General features: G+C 53.4%; 8 protein-coding genes across 8 annotated transcripts in view; 5 read left to right on the top strand and 3 right to left on the bottom strand.

Annotated features, from left to right (window-relative positions):
• Nucleotides 1–428: 428 nt before the first annotated feature.
• On the top strand, nt 429–5639 carry BBA_02691 (HATPase domain-containing protein; the record flags this gene model as incomplete). The annotated part of the gene is made up of 1 exon (XM_008597788.1): nt 429–5639. The coding sequence occupies one exon, from the start codon at nt 429–431 to the stop codon at nt 5637–5639; it is 5211 nt and encodes a 1736-aa protein (XP_008596010.1).
• A 577-nt stretch (nt 5640–6216) lies between these two features.
• Nucleotides 6217–6749, top strand: BBA_02690 (NADH2 dehydrogenase subunit 14K; the record flags this gene model as incomplete). Its single annotated transcript, XM_008597787.1, has 2 exons — nt 6217–6250; nt 6523–6749. 2 exons carry the CDS (start codon nt 6217–6219, stop codon nt 6747–6749), a joined length of 261 nt encoding a protein of 86 aa, XP_008596009.1.
• A 479-nt stretch (nt 6750–7228) lies between these two features.
• BBA_02689 (initiation factor 2 subunit family protein) lies at nt 7229–8642 on the bottom strand (the record flags this gene model as incomplete). The annotated part of the gene is made up of 2 exons (XM_008597786.1): nt 7229–8044; nt 8115–8642. 2 exons carry the CDS (start codon nt 8640–8642, stop codon nt 7229–7231), a joined length of 1344 nt encoding a protein of 447 aa, XP_008596008.1.
• A 661-nt stretch (nt 8643–9303) lies between these two features.
• BBA_02688 (imidazoleglycerol-phosphate dehydratase) lies at nt 9304–10045 on the bottom strand (the record flags this gene model as incomplete). Its single annotated transcript, XM_008597785.1, has 2 exons — nt 9304–9716; nt 9775–10045. 2 exons carry the CDS (start codon nt 10043–10045, stop codon nt 9304–9306), a joined length of 684 nt encoding a protein of 227 aa, XP_008596007.1.
• Nucleotides 10046–11007: 962 nt separating this feature from the next.
• On the top strand, nt 11008–12543 carry BBA_02687 (F-box domain-containing protein; the record flags this gene model as incomplete). Its single annotated transcript, XM_008597784.1, has 1 exon — nt 11008–12543. The coding sequence occupies one exon, from the start codon at nt 11008–11010 to the stop codon at nt 12541–12543; it is 1536 nt and encodes a 511-aa protein (XP_008596006.1).
• Nucleotides 12544–13572: 1029 nt separating this feature from the next.
• Nucleotides 13573–15507, top strand: BBA_02686 (tetratricopeptide-like protein; the record flags this gene model as incomplete). Its single annotated transcript, XM_008597783.1, has 2 exons — nt 13573–13684; nt 13739–15507. The coding sequence occupies 2 exons, from the start codon at nt 13573–13575 to the stop codon at nt 15505–15507; spliced, it is 1881 nt and encodes a 626-aa protein (XP_008596005.1).
• Nucleotides 15508–16398: 891 nt separating this feature from the next.
• On the top strand, nt 16399–17025 carry BBA_02685 (uncharacterized protein; the record flags this gene model as incomplete). The annotated part of the gene is made up of 1 exon (XM_008597782.1): nt 16399–17025. One exon carries the CDS (start codon nt 16399–16401, stop codon nt 17023–17025), a length of 627 nt encoding a protein of 208 aa, XP_008596004.1.
• A 241-nt stretch (nt 17026–17266) lies between these two features.
• BBA_02684 (acetoacetate-CoA ligase) overlaps nt 17267–18212 on the bottom strand; it is a gene marked incomplete at both ends in the record, with an annotated part of 2654 nt that continues 1708 nt past the window's right edge. The window contains 2 exons of the mRNA XM_008597781.1: nt 17267–17425; nt 17531–18136. Of these exons, the coding sequence (XP_008596003.1) occupies nt 17267–17425; nt 17531–18136 (765 nt within the window). The remainder of the gene's footprint in view (nt 17426–17530; nt 18137–18212) is intronic.

Here is an 18212-nt window from a genome sequence, read left to right as displayed (position 1 = left end):
ATGTACGACCTTGTGCTAAAACGTCAGGCGCGCTGTGTCACAGACCTACAGTGGGACCTGTCGGCGGCTTGGCTCTCTCATACGGTATACCTTAGAACCCCGTGGGACAGATCGAGTCCGCCTCGCGTCAGCATCTGCCTATTCACGGCGTTTCGGAGACGAGGCAAATTTCTGCTAATCTTCGCCTCAGCCTTACATTCTGTCATTCTCATCACTGGCTCGCTCAGCTACGAATTTTGCCTCCCTGTTCTTTTACGCCCGACGTCCGACGCCCTGGCGCGACTAGCACTTCGCCACATTGAACCTCCAACGAACCCCGTCATCAATGCTGCCTGTTCCCCCGGCCATTCCTCTCAACATATCACATACAATGAGCATTTGAAGCGGTCTTCTTCTTTTTCTTGTTCTTGCATGCATACCCCAGCGAAATGGATTATTCAAATTTACGAGCGGCCGCCCTGCGCAACGCAGAAGACGAAGAGGCCGTCACCGTCGACACCAGAGCCTTGATCGACAAGGTTTTGGCGCGCTATTCTGGAGAATGGACGACGCTGCGAGAACTGATACAGAACGCCGCAGACGCGCAGGCCACATCTGTCACCGTGACTTGGGAAACGCTGCCCTCGACAAGTGTCCCCATGCCGAACACGACCGACCGATCAGACCAGCTGAAACACGTCGTGGCAAACCACACACTGCGACGACTTGTCGTCCAAAACGATGGCCAGTCCTTTACTCAAAGAGACTGGGGGCGTTTGAAGAGAATTGCCGAGGGAAACCCAGACGAGACCAAAATCGGCGCGTTTGGTGTCGGCTTCTACAGCGTGTTTGCCGACTGTGAAGAGCCATTTGTCAGCTCCGGGAACGAGGCCATGGCCTTTTACTGGAAAGGAAACTCACTCTTCACCAAAAAGTCCAAGTTGCCCGAAGCGCAAGCCAGCAAATTCACGACCTTTGTTCTCGACTATAGAAATACCACGACGCCTATGCCAAACCTGTTATCGGTTGGCCAATTTCTGGCTACGAGTTTGACATTTGTTGCATTGGAACATGTAGAATTCAAAATCGACGACTACACAATCCTTTCTCTCAAGAAGAAGACTTCGCCTGTTGTCGAGCTCAGCTTACCCAGAGATCTTGTGCCAAAGACCAAGGAGGGGCTGATGAAGGTGGTTGGGGTTGACAGAACCAGCACGCAGATTGATGCATCCTTTATGAGTGTTATTGGCTGGAAACCACAAAGTGCGGCTGCTACTAAGGCTGCCGACTCTTCCAACTCGACTGAATCATCTTCATTACGTTCGTTCTTTTCTCGTTTGGCAGCAAATGCTTCCGGCGCAAAGTCCAAGGCAGCGGCAGAGGAAAATAAGGCGCAAAATATCATTTCCGAAGATGTCACGAAAGTTAATACCTCTTCCATATTCCTTCGTGCTACCTCCGCCAATATCCAGACGAGCGTCTCTTCTGCATTTGCTTCTGAGCTGGAACGAGCTACGAAAAAGCCGCCTCCAGGCAAGACCAGGGTGTCAATTCTAACTGCTTCGTTCGACGAAGCCGCTGCCTCGCAAGAAGCGTCATTGCAAGACGGCACCGGCACCGCTACCGACGTCTTTGCTTCAGTCCTGCCTAACAAGAAACCTGGTGGACGCATCTTTATTGGCTTTCCCACCATGCAGACTACGGGAGCTGGAATGCACTTGTCTGCTCCGTCTGTCATCCCTACAGTTGAGCGTGAAGCAATTGATTTGAATGCGAGATGGGTGCGCACGTGGAATATTGAACTTTTGAGAGCCGCCGGCATCATTGTACGACTGGCATTTGCCAATGAAATGGCCGACTTGCATAAAAAAGTCGTTGGCAGCGTCGAGCAAGGTGCTAAAATTACACAGGCAATTATTTCCAGATATATGCCAGAAGCGCTCCACATCCTCAGCACGTACTCATTTGCAGATTCCACTCCTAGCTCACAAGTCGGTCAGATCATGGAGGAGTCTTTCTGGACCTGCTTCACAAAGGCCACCATCGAAATGTACTCAACACGAGGAGTCTTGCAAACATTGCAGGTTCGCTTGGGGATCGAAGAGCTCAATTCCTTTGTTGATAGCATTCCAGTAGTGCCAAAACAAATGTCTGACGCTCCGTTCGTCAAGAAGCTCGTTGATTTTGGACTGCTTATGCCCATCAATATCGGCGATATCAAGAAAGAGCTAGAGGTCAAGGCCTTGAGCAAGGCTCAAGTTATCAGCTTGATCACTTGGCTGGGCAAAAAGACCGTGGCTGGAGAGCTGGATGCCGGCAGTCGCTCCGCTTTGCTCGAGGTCGCCGTTGCCGTGGTGAATGAGGAAGCTGACAGTGGCGAAGTGATAGCATTGGGCAGCATCACCAACTATCATAGCTTGGCACGCATACCCGCCAACATGCCAATACCGCCTAACACGATACCATTCTCCTTCATTGTTAACTCAAGCGTTTCTGAACTCCAGGCTTTGGGGTGGGAGCCTCTGGAGATTGTACCTTGGTTGAGATTTCTCATTGAAAGCACAAACAGTCGAACCGAAGAGGAGAACTTCACCAAGTCTGCCAAATTTGCTGTCCAAGTATTGACCGTTCTGTCCAAGAATTGGGATACATTGAGCAACGGGAGCCGCAGCACAGTTACCACTTTGTTGCAGAACAGAACAATCATGCCAACAAAGTTGGGCATGAAATATCCTACAGAGGCATTCTTTACAACTGTCAAATTGTTCGATGACTTGCCAGTCATTCAGGGTTGTGAAAAGGTCAAGGAAAAGTTCTTGGTAGCCATTGGGGTGCGCAAAACACTCGACTTGGAGACAATCTTCACTCGGCTGCTAAATACCTCAGAAAAGGGAGGCAAGCAGAAATGGAGCCATATGGAGCTAATCAAGTATCTCACCTCGGTTCAGACTGATATTCCCTCTGCGGACATGAAGAAGCTCAAGGAGTCAAAGATTTGCCCCGCAGAAGCTGGACCGAAGGGTATGGAGCCAACAAAAGGTACCGATGCATTGTTCAAGGCCTGTGAGCTGTTCGAGCCGCAAGAGACTCTGCGCGCGCTCAAACTGCCCATACTGCAGTGGCCTGGACCTCCTGGTAGCTATCGCAGTAACAGTGCCGAAGCGCTATTCTTGAAGAATTTGGGTCTCCGAACGTTTCCTTCCGTCCCCGAGTTGGTGGAGATGATGGCTTCCAAAGATTCAGCGTTGCGGGCAAATGCAATGACATACTTCATCACCAATCATCATCTCAACATGTACGGCGCTTTCGATATGAGCGCCTGCCGCAAACGGATTCTTCCCTTGAAAGACAGCAACGAGCTTGTCATGCCCCCGGCCTGCTTCACAAATCCACGTGTCACTGTGCTCGGCTTCTCCGTGTTGAGACCTGATTTACATGACCACGCCAACAAATTTGGCGTCGCAAGAGATCCGCCAATGCTTGAGTGTGTCAGTCGCCTCCTTGCGTACCCGCCTCAGGACCACCAGTCAGCAGTTAGGCTTTTTGGATACTTTGCATCCCGCCTGAGCGAGCTAGGCGACAAGATTGTACTGAGACTTTGTAACGCCCCTATTGTACCCATTTCTCGGTCGAATAGTGGCGGCGTAAAGGAGAAGGGCGGACAGAGCATTACTTTCATCCCGCCGTCTCGAACATATCTTGGCAGCTCGCCGACATACGATGCCATATTTGACTTTGTAGACTTTGGGAATGATGCAAATGCGTTCTTATTCAAGTGTGGTGCTCGAAGTGAGCCAACGAAGAAGGAAGTCGCAGAAATGGCGTGCAGCGAACCGGCACGGCTACTGTCCGCTCTCGACGGCATCGACAAGTACTTAAATCTTCTCAAATCCCTTGCGGAGGAGAGCCATATCTTACAACGTGACAAGGCATTATGGAAACGGATGCAGACTTCCCGATTCTTGCCGGCTTACAAGGAAGTTGCAACGACAAAGGGCAATCTCATTGATTTCGAAGATGAAGTCGAGCCCGTGAAGCAATATCAGCTTGCAACTGCCAGCCAAGTTGTTGTGTTGGATGATATCGTCAGCTACCGCCTATTCAAAGATCATATCATTTGTGCCCCTGAAGAGGATCTGCTTGAGGATTTCTACGTTCAGCTTGGTGCACGCAGGCTAAGCACAATGGTCGAAGAGGATCTTCGTATCGGTGGTCGTGCCACTAGAGACACCATTGGCCAGGGCTTGCGAAAGCACGTAATCGAAAGAACCAAGATTTTTTTGTACGAGTACGCCCACTACCGACGAGACTTTATCAAAAACGACGCGAAGTGGCTGGACTCGAATCTCGTCGTCGAAGTTGTCCGCTCTGTTGCGCTGCGAAGAACACTCAAAGGGCAGAGTCAGTCGCACGCCGAGCGTCGCTCTGCAGCTGGGTCTCACAACAATGGATCGTGGATCCTCTATGTCACAGATAGTGTGAAGCCCGACATGTACCAAGTTGGACAAGCCATTTGTCAGATGTTGCTGAAACGCCCAAATCAGCAAGCGTACCTCTTCTTTGAACCGTTTCTAACACTCGACCTGTATGCCCTGCGGGACAGAGGCTACAACGTGGACCGGATTCTTCGTGTCAAAGCGGCGGAGGCTAGGATGGCGGAAGAAGAGAAGCGCAAGGCGCTTGAGGAGGAGCAAACGCGAAGGAAGGAGCAAGAGGTCAACATGGCCAACATGGCTAACCAAGGCATGATACCGGAGCCGAAGGCAGCTGAGGCTGCCCGTGCTGTCCCCAATGTTCCAGCTTTACCAGCCGCTCCAGCCACTCCAGCTCAGCCCAAGCAGACACTTCCTGGCGCGTGGTCTTCACCGGACGATAATCCTCCAGAGTCACATAACAATGGGAGAAAGAGCAGGGGTTTGTTTTCCAATTTGACAAAACGGCTAGGCTTTGATTCTCCCTCAGAGGAATCGCCACCACCATACGCGGAGACAGAGCAAAGAGAAAGGCAAAAGGGACTGCAAGGAAGCTCTAATGATGGGCTCGATACCGGCAAAGTCACCAGCCCATCCGTGGTGCAAGAGAACCTTGCCAACGCAATAAACGCCACCCGTGCCCATGGCTCAAACTCTGTCTTTTCGCAGCCCGATGTCAAAGAAGTCAAGGAGCAGGCGACCTACTGCGACGAGAATTCGGCCAAGGACATTCAGCACGTGTCCAACGCGCCCAACGGGCTCAAAATTTACGCGGCGCGCCACCTGTCGGTCGACCCGCGGCAGTTCCTGTCGAGCCACCGCGGCGCCGTCAACGCCTTTGCCAATTTGCTGGTGGATGTGGGCCGCATTTACGGGCTCTCGTCGACGGTGCTGCACATGTACTATGATGAGCGCGGCAATACGATTGCCTTCAACACGGGAGGCAGCATCTTTTGCAACCTGCGCTTCTTTTTGCAGCTGCACGCGGCGCAAGTCGGCGAGGGGGAAGCCGGTGCGGGCTGGGCGGACGCGGCGACATGGTGGTGGGTGGTGATTGCGCACGAGCTGGCGCACAATCTGGTGGCGGTGCACAATTCGAATCATAGCTACTATACCGAATCATTTATCCAGCAGTACATGGGACGCATGGTGGCGCAGGTTTCGCAGTGGACGCAAGGGGGACAATAGACGGTTATGGGTATGTGTACCAATATCAGTGTATGTTTAAGACCTTTTGTGATGTTTTTGAATCTTTAAAAGCGTGTGTTAGATACTCCCCTACAATACATAGCATGTGCGCATGGGTTTTTGTTGCAATGGCGTGCTGCCATGAAGTTCCCGTCTAAGTTAGAGCCTGCATCCGAAGGATGGATGAGGCGCAAAAACGCAGCTAGTAATTGCGCGACAACATGGGGTATTTGTTAAATAAAGAAAGAACAATCAAATTCTTTCTCAAAATTTGAACCAAACTCGCCTTTAGCAGTATTTTTTCATGTCAAACCCATTTCATGGCCAAACCCAAGTCTTGATATCGAAGGCGTCACGTGCCTCTCCACGTGATCCAATCAGCGACGAGCTGTTTAGTCTTATGCCCCAAGAACCTCACCTGAATGGGTATCTGCATCCGACTCGATTGAACCAATTGCTCGTCCTCTTCTGCTCCCGAGAAGCGCCCTCGACCAACCTTGCACCAAAGAGCAACGTTTTGCTTTCGACACCGCCAATTTCATTTTCCCGCCGAATCGAGTCGAGCCAATTGCCCAGCATGGTCCACCGCATCGCATTCTGGAGCTGCTTCGGTACGTCGCTTGCGTTTTTACTCACTACGTGCACTGCTGGATATTTGGATATTTGTCGGGAGACAGAATCGGTGGGCTAGAGGGCCTTGTCTGTTGAGCATCACCAGTAGCCGCGGTGGCTGTGGTGACCATCTTCAAACAGTCTGGCCCCAGCGGCGGCTACCACCAAAGGGGCCTCGACTGATTCTTCCACAACCACGACCAACGAGGGGTTTTCGAGAGATTCTCGCTTTTTTTTTTCTTTCTTCTTTACTAACCTGTGTTCACGACAGGCCTTGCCGTCCGCTTCTGGCAGGTCGGCATCGAGATGCGTCCCTTCTTCAACCGCTCATCGCTGTGGGCTTACCCCGTGTACGCCCTCGGCGGCGCCAGCTTCGGCTACTGGCTGCAGGGCGTCGACGACCGCCAGTCCAAGGTGCTGAGCGAGCGCAAGGCGTTTTTGCTGCAGAAGCGCGCCCGCCACGCGGAGCGGGAGGCGGCGGCGGCGGCGGCCGAGTGAGGGGCGATTATATCCAGTGAGACAGGAAGCAAAGAAATGAAGATGGTGCCCGTCGAAACAATGATGCAATCGACTGCGGCGATACCGCGAGACGACTCGGGAGAGGTAGAAATGGACTCCGAGAGAGGAGCGAGTGAAAGCGATGATGGACATTTAGAAGGCACTTGTACAAAATTATGGTGTTAACCGTGGATGCTGAAAGAGCTAGTGAGGGCGAAATCTGTACATATCACCGATTGGGTTTATTTTTCGAATTGATGGCAGCTGAGGATAATTAATCCATCAGAACTGACCTACAATTGGTTTGTTCACTCAATCTGTTCCATTTCTGTCCTCCCCACGCACGGTAAATAAAGCACACTTGTAGCTTGTGGGTATACATGTTGATCAATGCTTGAGCTTCTGTCTATACAACTTCCTCCTACGTGGGGGTCCAAAGCGTCCAACTCCACGCAAAATAAAGCAACCAAAAATATGCTTCAAAGCTCCTCTAGCTTCCTCAGAATCGCCGGCACCGACTTGGCCGAGCTGTTGCCGAGCTCCGTGACCACCATGGAGATGAACTTGTCCGTCGTCGTGTCAAACAGCAGGCGAAACGCATCGCTCGAGTTGCGCTCCGGGTCAATCTCGTTGTAGGTGAGCGAGTCGGCCGAGACGCGCTCGGTAAAGTTGATGCTCTCGCAGAGGGCGACGACGCGCAGGCAGAGGTCGCGCGCGACCGTGGCAATGTCGCACGTGCCGGCGCGCGCGTAGACGGCGCCGTTGCTGAACATGGCCTCGGCGGCGACGAGCACGCACGTGGCACCCTGCAGGTTCGTGCGCAGCGCGCCGAGATCGTGCGAGTAGGCGACGGGGATGCCGGCGGCCGAGAGGCGCTGCGCGTGGGCGAGGCCGACGCGCTCAAAGGGGTCGTCGACGATGATGACGCGGAAGCGGCGGCCGTCGGCGCGGGCGCGCAGCAGCGCGCGCTCGACGAGGTGGTGCCGCCCGTAGGTGACGACGACGTCGTCGTCGGTAAGCATGTCGGCGGCCGTCTTCACAATGACCATGTCGGCGAGCGTGATGCGCTCGTTGACGTACGTGTCAATGGCCTCGCATAGCGCCTTCTTCGCGTCGGCGTCGGGCAGGTCAATGTCAATCTTTGAGATTTGCAGCTTAAGCCACCGAATGGCGTTGCCCATGGAGAAGCACATGGGGCGGCACGCCGTCAGGTAATCAATCTGATTCTTGAGCACGACGGATGTGAAGTGGCGGGAGAGTGTGGCGCCATGGGGAGTTGTGTAGGATTCAATGACCTTTGAGCAAGCTTTAGCAAAGACGTCACCGTTTCATCGAGGTTGTGCTGTAGTGAAAGGGGAATACTACCTTTTTAAACGCGAGCAGTGTGGCTTCTGCCCTTGTGATGCTGTCAGAAATGGCGAATGTGCTCATCTGCTGGCCTAGCTGAAGGATGACCGGGTGCACATCCTTGTCTGCCTGTGTAATATTCATGCGCTTGGCCATGGATAGGTGGCTAAAGCACTCGGGCACCGTCGCCTTGGGCTTGGGGGGCGCCTCCGCCACCGTCTTGGGCGCCGTTTTGCTTCCATGGGGGCCTGCACCGCTGCCGCCGTCCTGCTTGCCCTTGCCCTTGGCGGCAGCGGCGAGAGCAGCGGCAGCGGCAGCGCCTGGTGGCGCGGCGGCCGTCTGCACGGCCTTGGCCTGCAGCCGTCGCGCGGCCTTTTCCTCCTTGGCCTTCTTCTTCAGCTCAGCGCCGGATAGCTTCTTCTCGCCCGTGGGCGCGGCGGCGGCGGCGGCGGCGGGCGCACCTTTGGCCTGGCCATTCTGCTGCGGTTTCGACGCGCCAGCCGCGTCGCCTGCACCTGCGGCAGGCTTAGCCCCTTCTGTCGACATGTGAGGGATGAGCGGTGCTGGAGACGCGAGGTGCTGCTTCGTCGGGCGTGTGAGGTATCGTAGGGTTGCAGAAAGTTTGCTTTTTGCGCAGATGCCAATTGGTAGAGGATGGTTTTTCGTGTGAGAATAGCGTATGGTTCGTCTATGAGAGATATATCGGTCGAAAGTAATACGTCGTCGATCTGGCCTTTTCGCGTTGGGTCAGGTAGCTGTTTTGAAGATGCAGATGTGAAATTAGTCGTCTGAGTCACTTGCAAGGGCCGAAAAGTAGATGTGGCCAGCCTAATTAATGGTGCGCGACTGTGTTCCCCCACTTTGGCGGGGTGCATGTATTCAATATTCCTTTGAGCGACTACAATGAATTGCATTGTTTCTCGAACAGGTAAATTCGAAAAAAAGAATAAAAGAGAGGAAATGAAGAAGATGAAATCATACACCCGACTGTGACTGCTGCTGCTTACTTTCTACACGCGGCTATAGAATAAGTCTCGCTGTGTCGCTCTGGAACGGAGCCGAACAAATCTATCAGTAGTTGATTGAGAGAGAAGCTATCGACAATTGTTGCAGTCTTCTAAAGGTTAAAAATCCCACAAAGTTTATCAAGGTCAAAAAACGCCGCTCCATATTCTTTTTATGCAAAAATCAAACTCACACACTACCTTCATGCGCTCAAAGTGCCCTTTGTACTCGGCACTTCACCCTCCTTGCCCTTGACATGCGACGCAGCTTGACGAATGGCAACAGCCATGGCTTTGAAAGCGCTCTCGGCGCGGTGGTGGTCGTTGAATCCGTGAAGACAATGGACGTGGAGGGTAATGTGCGCGGCCTGGGCAAAGCTCTCGAAGCAGTGAGGGACCATTTCGCAGCTCAGCTGGCCGAGAAACTCGCGCTTGAGGCCAAGATCGATGACGGCATATGGACGGTTGGAGAGATCTACGACTGCGCGGGAAAGGGCCTCATCGAGGGGCGCGTAGGCGTACCCGAAGCGCGCGACGCCGATCGGGGTGCCGAGGGCTTTTTTGTAGGCGGTGCCGAGGGCGATGCAGACGTCTTCGGCCGTGTGATGGTCGTCGACTGGGCGTCAAGTCAGTATAAATGAAATTGTGTCGTATCAGCTTGGACATGGGCGTACTGTGCAAATCGCCCTGGCAGTTGATGGCCAGGCTCCAGCCGGCGTGCTTGGCTAGGGCGTGCAGCATGTGGTCGAGGAAGCCGATACCCGTGTTGAGGGCAATGGTTTGCGACTTGCTGCTCTGGGAGGCGTGCGCATCTTCGGACTTGAAAAGGCGAGCGTCGGTGTCGGGAGGGAATGCGCCGCCGTCAATGTTGAGGGCGAGCTGAATCTTGGTCTCGTTCGTGTCGCGGGCGAGGGCAGCCCAGCGGGGGGTGGCGGGTGAGGCCATTGCGTGTGTCGCAGGATGTATTCGGGAATATGTATATATGTTGTTCAGTTCGTAAGTCGTAATTATCGCTGGACAGAAGCAATTGAGTGTGGTGACAGATGGAGAGTTGGATGGCGAAAGACAAGAATATAAAGAGCTAAACTTTTTGGCCGTCTTCGGAGCTATTTGCCTGTTGAGTCTTGATGATTGCCTGGCTAACAGCAATGTGGCGCCTGGTATTGGTTGTTTTGGGCAGATGCGGGTCTCTTCGATGGTATTGCTGTTTTTTTTTTACAAAAAAAAATATGCCTGAGAGCATTCTTTGCCGAGTAAAATCTGGACTCCAGTAATTCCCTATTTCTCCGAAATCCGACTATCTTTTATTATGTATTTTTCCAAAACTTGCTCTACATCCGAATGCTAGAGCCGCGTAAACGTGTTTGGCTTGGAGAAGAGTTCTAGCGTTGCCACTGCTAAATTTAGGCACCAACCTGCAGGTACAGTGGGTGTACTCTCACACTGTCCTTCAGGGGGAAAAGTGAATTGTATGTGGTGTCAGTGGTGGGTGGCAAGTGGTGAGCCATGTTAACCGGGCACAAAATTCTCGCCTACCTTGCCCTTAGTTAGAACGTCACTTGGAGTTGGAAAAAGACGGCATGATGCCAAGAACATCATTGGGTTGGACAGCAGAATATTGAAAAGCTGCATTACTTGCCATGTAATCTCCCAAGTCCACACATACAGACAACGAGGCTCTGCGGTACGTCGCACCTCCTTTAGCCCCAGCCACGAGGCCAATTTCGACCGACGTGGCGTTGCTTCGTGGCACAGTTGCACCAGACATCCTGAAACTCTTTTTCCTCGATTTCACCACACCGTCTCATCAGCAAGGCTATATATTTCTTCCTTTCCATCTCGCATATTCTTTACTCCTTGTCCCCCTTTTCCATCATGATAACGTCCACATCAGCTCGCCTCTCAACATGTCGTTTCTATCCAGTTCCCGGTTGTATGGTCTAACCATCGCTAGCACCATACTCGGTCTGATTGCCTACTCTCGCATCATATTCTTTAGCACAGACTTGGTCCCGTCTTGTCTGGGGAAGCGCTCCACCTCTGCCATCATCCTGGCATCCATCTCCACCTTTACTCATTCCCCGATCTCGTGGTTCCATCAGCTCATCTCGACGTCGCAGTCGCAGTCGCCATCGCCATCGCCTTCGCCATTGCCTTCATCATCTGCCAGCATGGCTGCGGTCACAGTCCCCGAGCGGGCGCGCAGGTCCAGTCTTGGTGGCGATCTCCTGGCCAAATTGCCTAACGCCGTCATCGTCCGGATCTTCGAGGCCACTGCCGATATTTCCAAAAGCGACATCTGCAGCGTCTCCCGCTTGAATCGTCGCTACCACACCTTGGCCGACGCTGTTCTCTACAAAACGGTTCGCTTCCTTACACCAGAGCTTCATCTCATTTTTGGTCAATCTCTCAGCCGCAGACCCCGTCGCGGATCAGCTATTCATGAAATTAAGCTCGCCTACCCAGCATCACAACTTTCTGACGTCGTATCCAAGCTGCCAATCAATGGTGCTAGGGACTCATACGACAAGACGCTGCCCTTTGACAATCTGTCCCGGACAATCTCTACAATGTCCAACCTTGTCACTCTGGACATTGCGGTTCCCGAGGCCTTGCTACACGGTATCGGCCAGCTCTTCAATGGCCCATTCGACTTGGCCTGCCTCCAAACGTGCACCCTTTTTTATCAGTGCCCCGACGATCAATTTTGGGATCTACAGGAGAACATACACATCTTCGCCCACCCTACCCTGGAAACACTGGTCATTCGAAAGGCCCGTCTAGGCGACAAGCCATTCGACCTGCCAGAACGTCCCGAACAGACTGGTCTCAAAAGACTACATTTGATTGACTGCGACATCAGCGATGACGGCCTGTTTGATCTGATGCACCACCCAGCAGGGTTGACCGAATTTGTCATGACACAGTCTCCAGAACCGGGTCCAGACCTGGAGGAGACGTCAGACAGTATTAGAGACTACATCATTGCAATTGGGCCGCAATGCCACTCTCTCGAAACCATTACTGTGGATCACCCCCTACTCCGAGATCGAAGAGCTCTCTCCATGAGGCAATTCGCTAAGCTCAAGACTCTTCGCCTCAATTGGGACCATCAGCTCTTTGGCCACTCGTCAAAGAAACCTCGTCTTACGTCCGTCGGCATGCCACCTGAGCTCGAGACCCTCGAGTTCTTTAATCAGCTGGGCACCGATGATGAGGTCACAGATCTCTTCGTGGCGATGCTGCAGAACCTGAGCATCATGGCCCGCAAGCTGACGCATCTCATCGTCATGGAGAGCGAAGAGGATGAGAAGCCCGTCCCAAAGGAGGTGGAGGAAGCGTGCAAGACGCAGTCACAGCTTCGCGTGGACATTATTGGGCGGATGGACACTGTGGATTGTGGAGATGATGTAGTAGAGGGTGACAAGCCGGACTCGGCATGAATGGACGAGTTTGACAAGAAAACGGGGCTCGAGGGTAGAGGTTGACATTTGGATAGAATAGATGTGCGATTGGTATATGTATAGAGCAAGCGACATAGACGACATGATGGGTATATATTGGTTGACGTGAGAAGCATTGACTTATAAACAGCGTTTCAGAGGCCAGCGGCGCAAGCTTTGGATAGACTTACTTAGATATGATGGCGAATACATATAGTTCTGAATCTTGCTTTTTCTAGCTGGACTGTGCCTTGATCAGACACTACAGAGAAGCCATCAAAAACGCGGGCAGATTTGTGTAACCAAAGCTTCCCTCGTCGCAAAAGAATCTGACAATCTGCTCTTCCGAGGGACATTTTTATTGTTCTTGTACAAGTTCAGGGAGTCATTCGTCGGGGAATTTTACCTCAGCTCACAATACTCTGTTTACAACCCTACTGTTTTCCGAACTCGGCTTTTTGTACCACCAATATTGGCGTTTCATCATGGACTTCGGTAGAATTTGGAGATGGGCAGGCGAAAAGAACTATTGGGCAAAAACGGTGCACTTTATAAAAAGGTGAATATGGTTCAAAAAGTAAGTTCTCGTTGAAAAACTTGAAGTCCGGTAAAAAAAAAAAGTGCTTTTCATGTTATCTAGTGATTATTACCCTTTGTTCTGATGTCGCACCTTCGAAGTACACGAGATCTACACGAGCAACGAGCGCCTCTACTTTTTTATTTCTTATTTTGAATAGCAATTGCTGTTACTAGTCCGTTTTGTCTTGGTCATTTTGATCTTGATTACAGAAAAAAAAAAACCAGACATTGCTCACAATTACAGGCGTTGGTCGTCTATTGCACCACCAGCGCGGGAGTGGTGGGGTAGATTTCACTTGTAGCAACAGCAACCAGCGACGCGGTTCTCGGCGCGTCACAAACAGCTTCCATCACAACGTTTGTTGCCGCATCGAGGCTACGATGCCCATCGCCGCCACTTGTGTCCATATGCCTGTACCCTAGCGCTTGCCTTCAAAGAGTCATTTGGCAATGCCGTCCTCAGCCATGGAGAAGTTTCTGCGCGACTGGCGGCAGGATGCCCTCAACAAGGCGCAGCACGACTCGGCCATCTTTATCGGCGACAAGCTGCTCGCCATGACCAGTGCGCAGTCATGAGAACTGTTTGTTAGCGTGTATGCTGATCCCGTGCCAACAGATGACGACGAAGACGCTTTTTGGCTCGCCCAAGTCCACTTTGCTACCGGCAATTATACTCGCGCGCACGCCTTCCTCGCCAAGCAGGACCTCATCAACCGAAACGCGTCGTGCCGATACCTCGCTGGACACTGTCTCATCAAGCAGTCGCGGTTCGAAGAAGCCCTGGCGGTCCTCGGCGAGCGGAACCCGACGCACCTCATCGCCAACGGGCAGAGCAACAAGCGTAAGTCGCAGCAGCGGAGCACGCGCAAGCGCGACGAGGCGGCCGCGCAGGCCGACGAGGTCGAGGAGGCCAAGACGCGGCGCTTCGAGGCGGCCATGTGCTTCTTGCGCGGCATCTGCTACGCCAAGCAAAACGCCTTTGACCGCGCCAAGGAGTGCTACAAGGACGCGGTGCGCATCGACGTCCAGTGCTTCGAGGCCTTTCAGCAGCTAATGAAGAACTCGCTGCTCTCGCCCGACGAGGAGTGGCAGTTTCTCGACAGCCTCAACTTTGACGCCATACAGACGGAGCCTGACGTCTCAGCCTCGCAGGAGGCGGCTGAGTTCACAAAGATGCTGTACACGACACGGCTGTCCAAGTATAGAAATCCAACCATTTTTCAAACGGCGTACGATTCGCTCTCGACACACTACAAGCTGGGCGAGAATCCAGACCTGCAGCTCGCCCGCGCGGACCAATTGTACACGCAGTGTCGCTATGGTGAGGCCCTCGAGGTGACCAAGGCGGTGATTGAGAACGACAAGTACAACTTTAACATATACCCCGTGCACCTGGCGTGCCTCTTTGAGCTCAAGAAGAAGAATGAGCTGTTTCTGGTGGCTCACGATCTGGCAGATACGCATCCCGAGGAGCCGTGCACTTGGCTGGCGGTGGGCATCTACTATTTTGCGATTGACAAGGTTGCGGAAGCACGGCGTTATTTCAGCAAGGCGAGCATGATGGATGCGCATTTTGGCCCAGCATGGATCGGGTTTGCACACACCTTTGCCGCCGAAGGCGAGCACGACCAGGCCATCTCTGCCTACTCGACGGCAGCGCGACTGTTTATGGGCACACATCTACCGCAAGTGTTTTTGGGCATGCAAAACCATGCTCTGAACAACATGTCGTTGGCGGAGGAATTCCTCAAGACGGCCTATGGGCTGTGCAAAAATGATCCTTTACTACTCAACGAACTGGGCATTGTCAGATATCACCAAGATCGACCCAAGGATGCCGTACAATTCTTCCGGGCAGCTCTCGAAATAGCAGGAGACAACGGAAGCGAGCCGGCAGCCTGGATCGCGGCTAGAACAAACCTGGCACACTCGTATCGACGCTTGCGACACTTTAAAGACGCACTCGAGCAGTTTGACGAGGTGCTGCGCATGGGTGGCAAAGATGCAGCCATTTTTAGCGCCAAAGGCTTGATCCTGCTGGAGCTGAACCGACCACAAGACGCGGTCGTGGTGCTGCACGAAGCGCTCGCCATCAACCCGCAAGACAGTATCGCTACCGAGCTTCTCAACAAGGCACTGGACGAGTCCATGGTCGAAGACGCCGAGGAGGAGGAGGACGAAGGAATGCTCTATTTGGAGCAGCAGCTGGAGCAGCGCAAGGCCTCGGCCTCGGATAAGATCAATGGCCGGCGGACAGGCCGCAATATGATGGACAAGGGCAAGGGTCGCGCATTTGGCAACAGGCGCAGGACACTGCTAGAGGACGATGACGACGACGATGGGGATGCGGGTGTAAGCATGATGGACATGACGGATGATGAATAGAAACGGCACCGTACAAGATGGAATCAGGCTTGAACGGCGGTACATTGCGAGTCGCAACGCAATTTTTTTTAAAGCAGCATAATGGGGCGTTGATTGGCCGGGTAAATAGCATGTTTATCTGATGAATGCATCAATATTACATTTTCAATCCAATACTGTGTACGGATGTCGCTTTCAAAAGTTATGTCTGCCATGATTCCAGAAACAGGGATCTGACAAGGATCTTTACAGGGTAAATACATACGATACATAATCCTTGATCAAGATAAAATTACAGAACACAAAAATCTTACTACAGCCAGGTAGCTAGGTCAGTGTGTGATGGCTTCAGTACGCCCCTTGTACAGCGAGAGAGTATCGTAAGGTACCTTCTAGGGACCCTAGTAATGGCTTGGTTCTGGCGCCTGACATAACTTTTGAAAGCGACCTCCGTACGGAGTACCATGTCCTGTATGCAGGGAATATTGGGCGAGGCTACCAGGATGGGCAGATTGTGTACTGTAATAAGACAGCCCATGGTCCGGTCAAGCCCGCTAAAAGTATTACCTGTAGGCTGTGGAGAGCAAGGCTGGGCTGGTCAGACTCGCTAATTGGAAACCACTGGACGCTGATTGGGCGCAGTCTAGCGGGTGATCGCGAGGCACACCTGAGCAATGTAAGAATACCTACCTACTTAGGTAGCTTTGTCGTTAGCTTCCAAGTAACACAAGGGCTAGAGCATATGAGGCTTGCAAGCTCCTGGAGCGGGGAATGAGTGCGAGCTCTTGATTCCAGCTCGACTGTATGATTTCCCATTGCTCTACACGACTCATTTCTCAGGCCTTTAACAAGCTTGCTATCTAAAACATACAAAGCTCCTCGGCTCAGGAAAAACAAGACAAAATAAAAACAATGTCGCGATACTTTCCGCACACAGCCTACGCAGAGGACCAGCCCCTCGCGCGAACCATTCTCACCACACACGTCGCCACGCGCGCCGTCACCGTCGGCACGCTCCTCGGCGTCGCCGCGACCAGCGCGCGCACCGTAATCCCCGCGCTACGACGACCCAAGATCGAGCAGCAGCAGCAGCAGCAGCAGCAGCCCTTTGCGGCGCGGCTGCTACGGTCCTGCGCGGGCAGCATCCTAGCCACGCTGGGCGTGGCGGGGGTCGGGCTTGTCGTCCGGATGTGGGGCCGAGACGACATTGAGTGGCGGGACCGTAGCTGGCGGCTGCTGGAGAGCAAGGGACAGCTGGAGACGGACGACTGGACATATGGCGGCATGGGCGCGGCGGCGGCGACGTCGGCGCTGGTGATGGTCAAGGCAAAGGCAAAGACGGGGGCGGGGGCGGGGGCGGGGGCGAGGAAGAAGACGCCGCCGCCGGCGGTGTTGGTGCTGGGGTGGAGGGGGCTGGTGGGCGCGGCGGGGTTGGGGAGCGTGGGCGGCATGATGGGGTATCTGGGATGGAGGTATGGAGTGAATGGGGGCAAGTTTCCGGAGAAGCTGCCGAGGAAGGAGGAGAGGATTGGGATGTAGTAGTAGAGAGGGTTGAAAAAGGGTCGGGCCCTTTGTAGATGGGAGTGACATATCTTTAGGGAAAGGGTTGCTCGCTGCTTGTTTTTGTAGTTTTACGATTCGTAAACAGTTGTATCAGTTTTTAAAAGATTGATCAGGTATTGTTCATAGTATAAAATATCATTGCTTCCATAAACGAGTCGTCACATTTCAAGATGTGTACAGGGTGGTGTTATTGAGCCCGTCCCCCGCCCCCCCCGGGCTACAGCTTGGCCTGCGGCTCTACCAAGTCTTCAATCTTTTGGAACCGATAAAAGAAGTCGAGGCTCTCTGGATTGAGCAGCGTGCCGCTCGGCTTGACCGTCTTGCCGCAGATGATTTTCTTGATGGGCAATTCCACCTTTTTGCCATTGACAGTCGTCTGTCCCAGCAGGGATTGATTAGCAAGAATGGGAAAAAAAAGAAGAAAAAGAAGAAAAGAAAAACCATGCACCTCTGAAGGGGAGGGAAGAAGAACAAAACATACCGGAATCTCGGGAATTTCAAAAATGTACTTTGGCACGTGCCTCTTTGTGAGAGCACGCGCAATCGTGGCACGCATATCCGCCACGAGGGCTCTGCTCAGGGCCCCCGGCGTCTTCATCAGCACAAACAGCACCACCTGCTCGTCAAGGTCCGTCGGCCTGCGCTGGCCGACGCAGAGGCTGTCGACGACGTGCGCGGCAAAGTGGCGCTCGAGGACGGCATATATATCGGCGCTGCCGAAGCGGATGCCGCTCGGGTTCAGCACGCCGTCGGAGCGGCCCTGCATGAGCACGGCGCCGGTCCGCGGGTGCACCTGGCAAAAGTCGCCCTGGGCCCAGACGTGGTTGAAGCGCTCATAGTAGGCGGCCTTGTACTTGGGGCCGGGAGGTGTGGCGCCGTCGCCGCCGTCGTTCCATAGGTAGAGCGGCGTGTTGGGAAAGGCGGCGGTGGCGACGAGGTCGCCCGAGGTGCCGGCGGGGACGGGCCGGCCGTCGGTGCCGTCGTCCATGTCGTGGTCGTAGACGGCAATGGGGACGCCGAGGGAGCCGCCCATGCATCCGCCGCGGTAGAGGGGCTTGAGAGGGTTCTCAATGACAAAGCAGCCAGCCTGGGAAGACGGGTTGTGAAAGAAGCATTAGAATGTGTCTGTGTTGGACATGTAACGAAAGCACAAGAAGGGAGAG

Source organism: Beauveria bassiana, assembly GCF_000280675.1.
Source record: "Beauveria bassiana ARSEF 2860 unplaced genomic scaffold BBA_S00005, whole genome shotgun sequence".
In the NCBI taxonomy this organism is placed as follows: domain Eukaryota; kingdom Fungi; phylum Ascomycota; class Sordariomycetes; order Hypocreales; family Cordycipitaceae; genus Beauveria; species Beauveria bassiana.
Note: the sequence above shows the minus strand (reverse complement) of the source record. Positions and strands in the feature narration are given on the sequence as shown.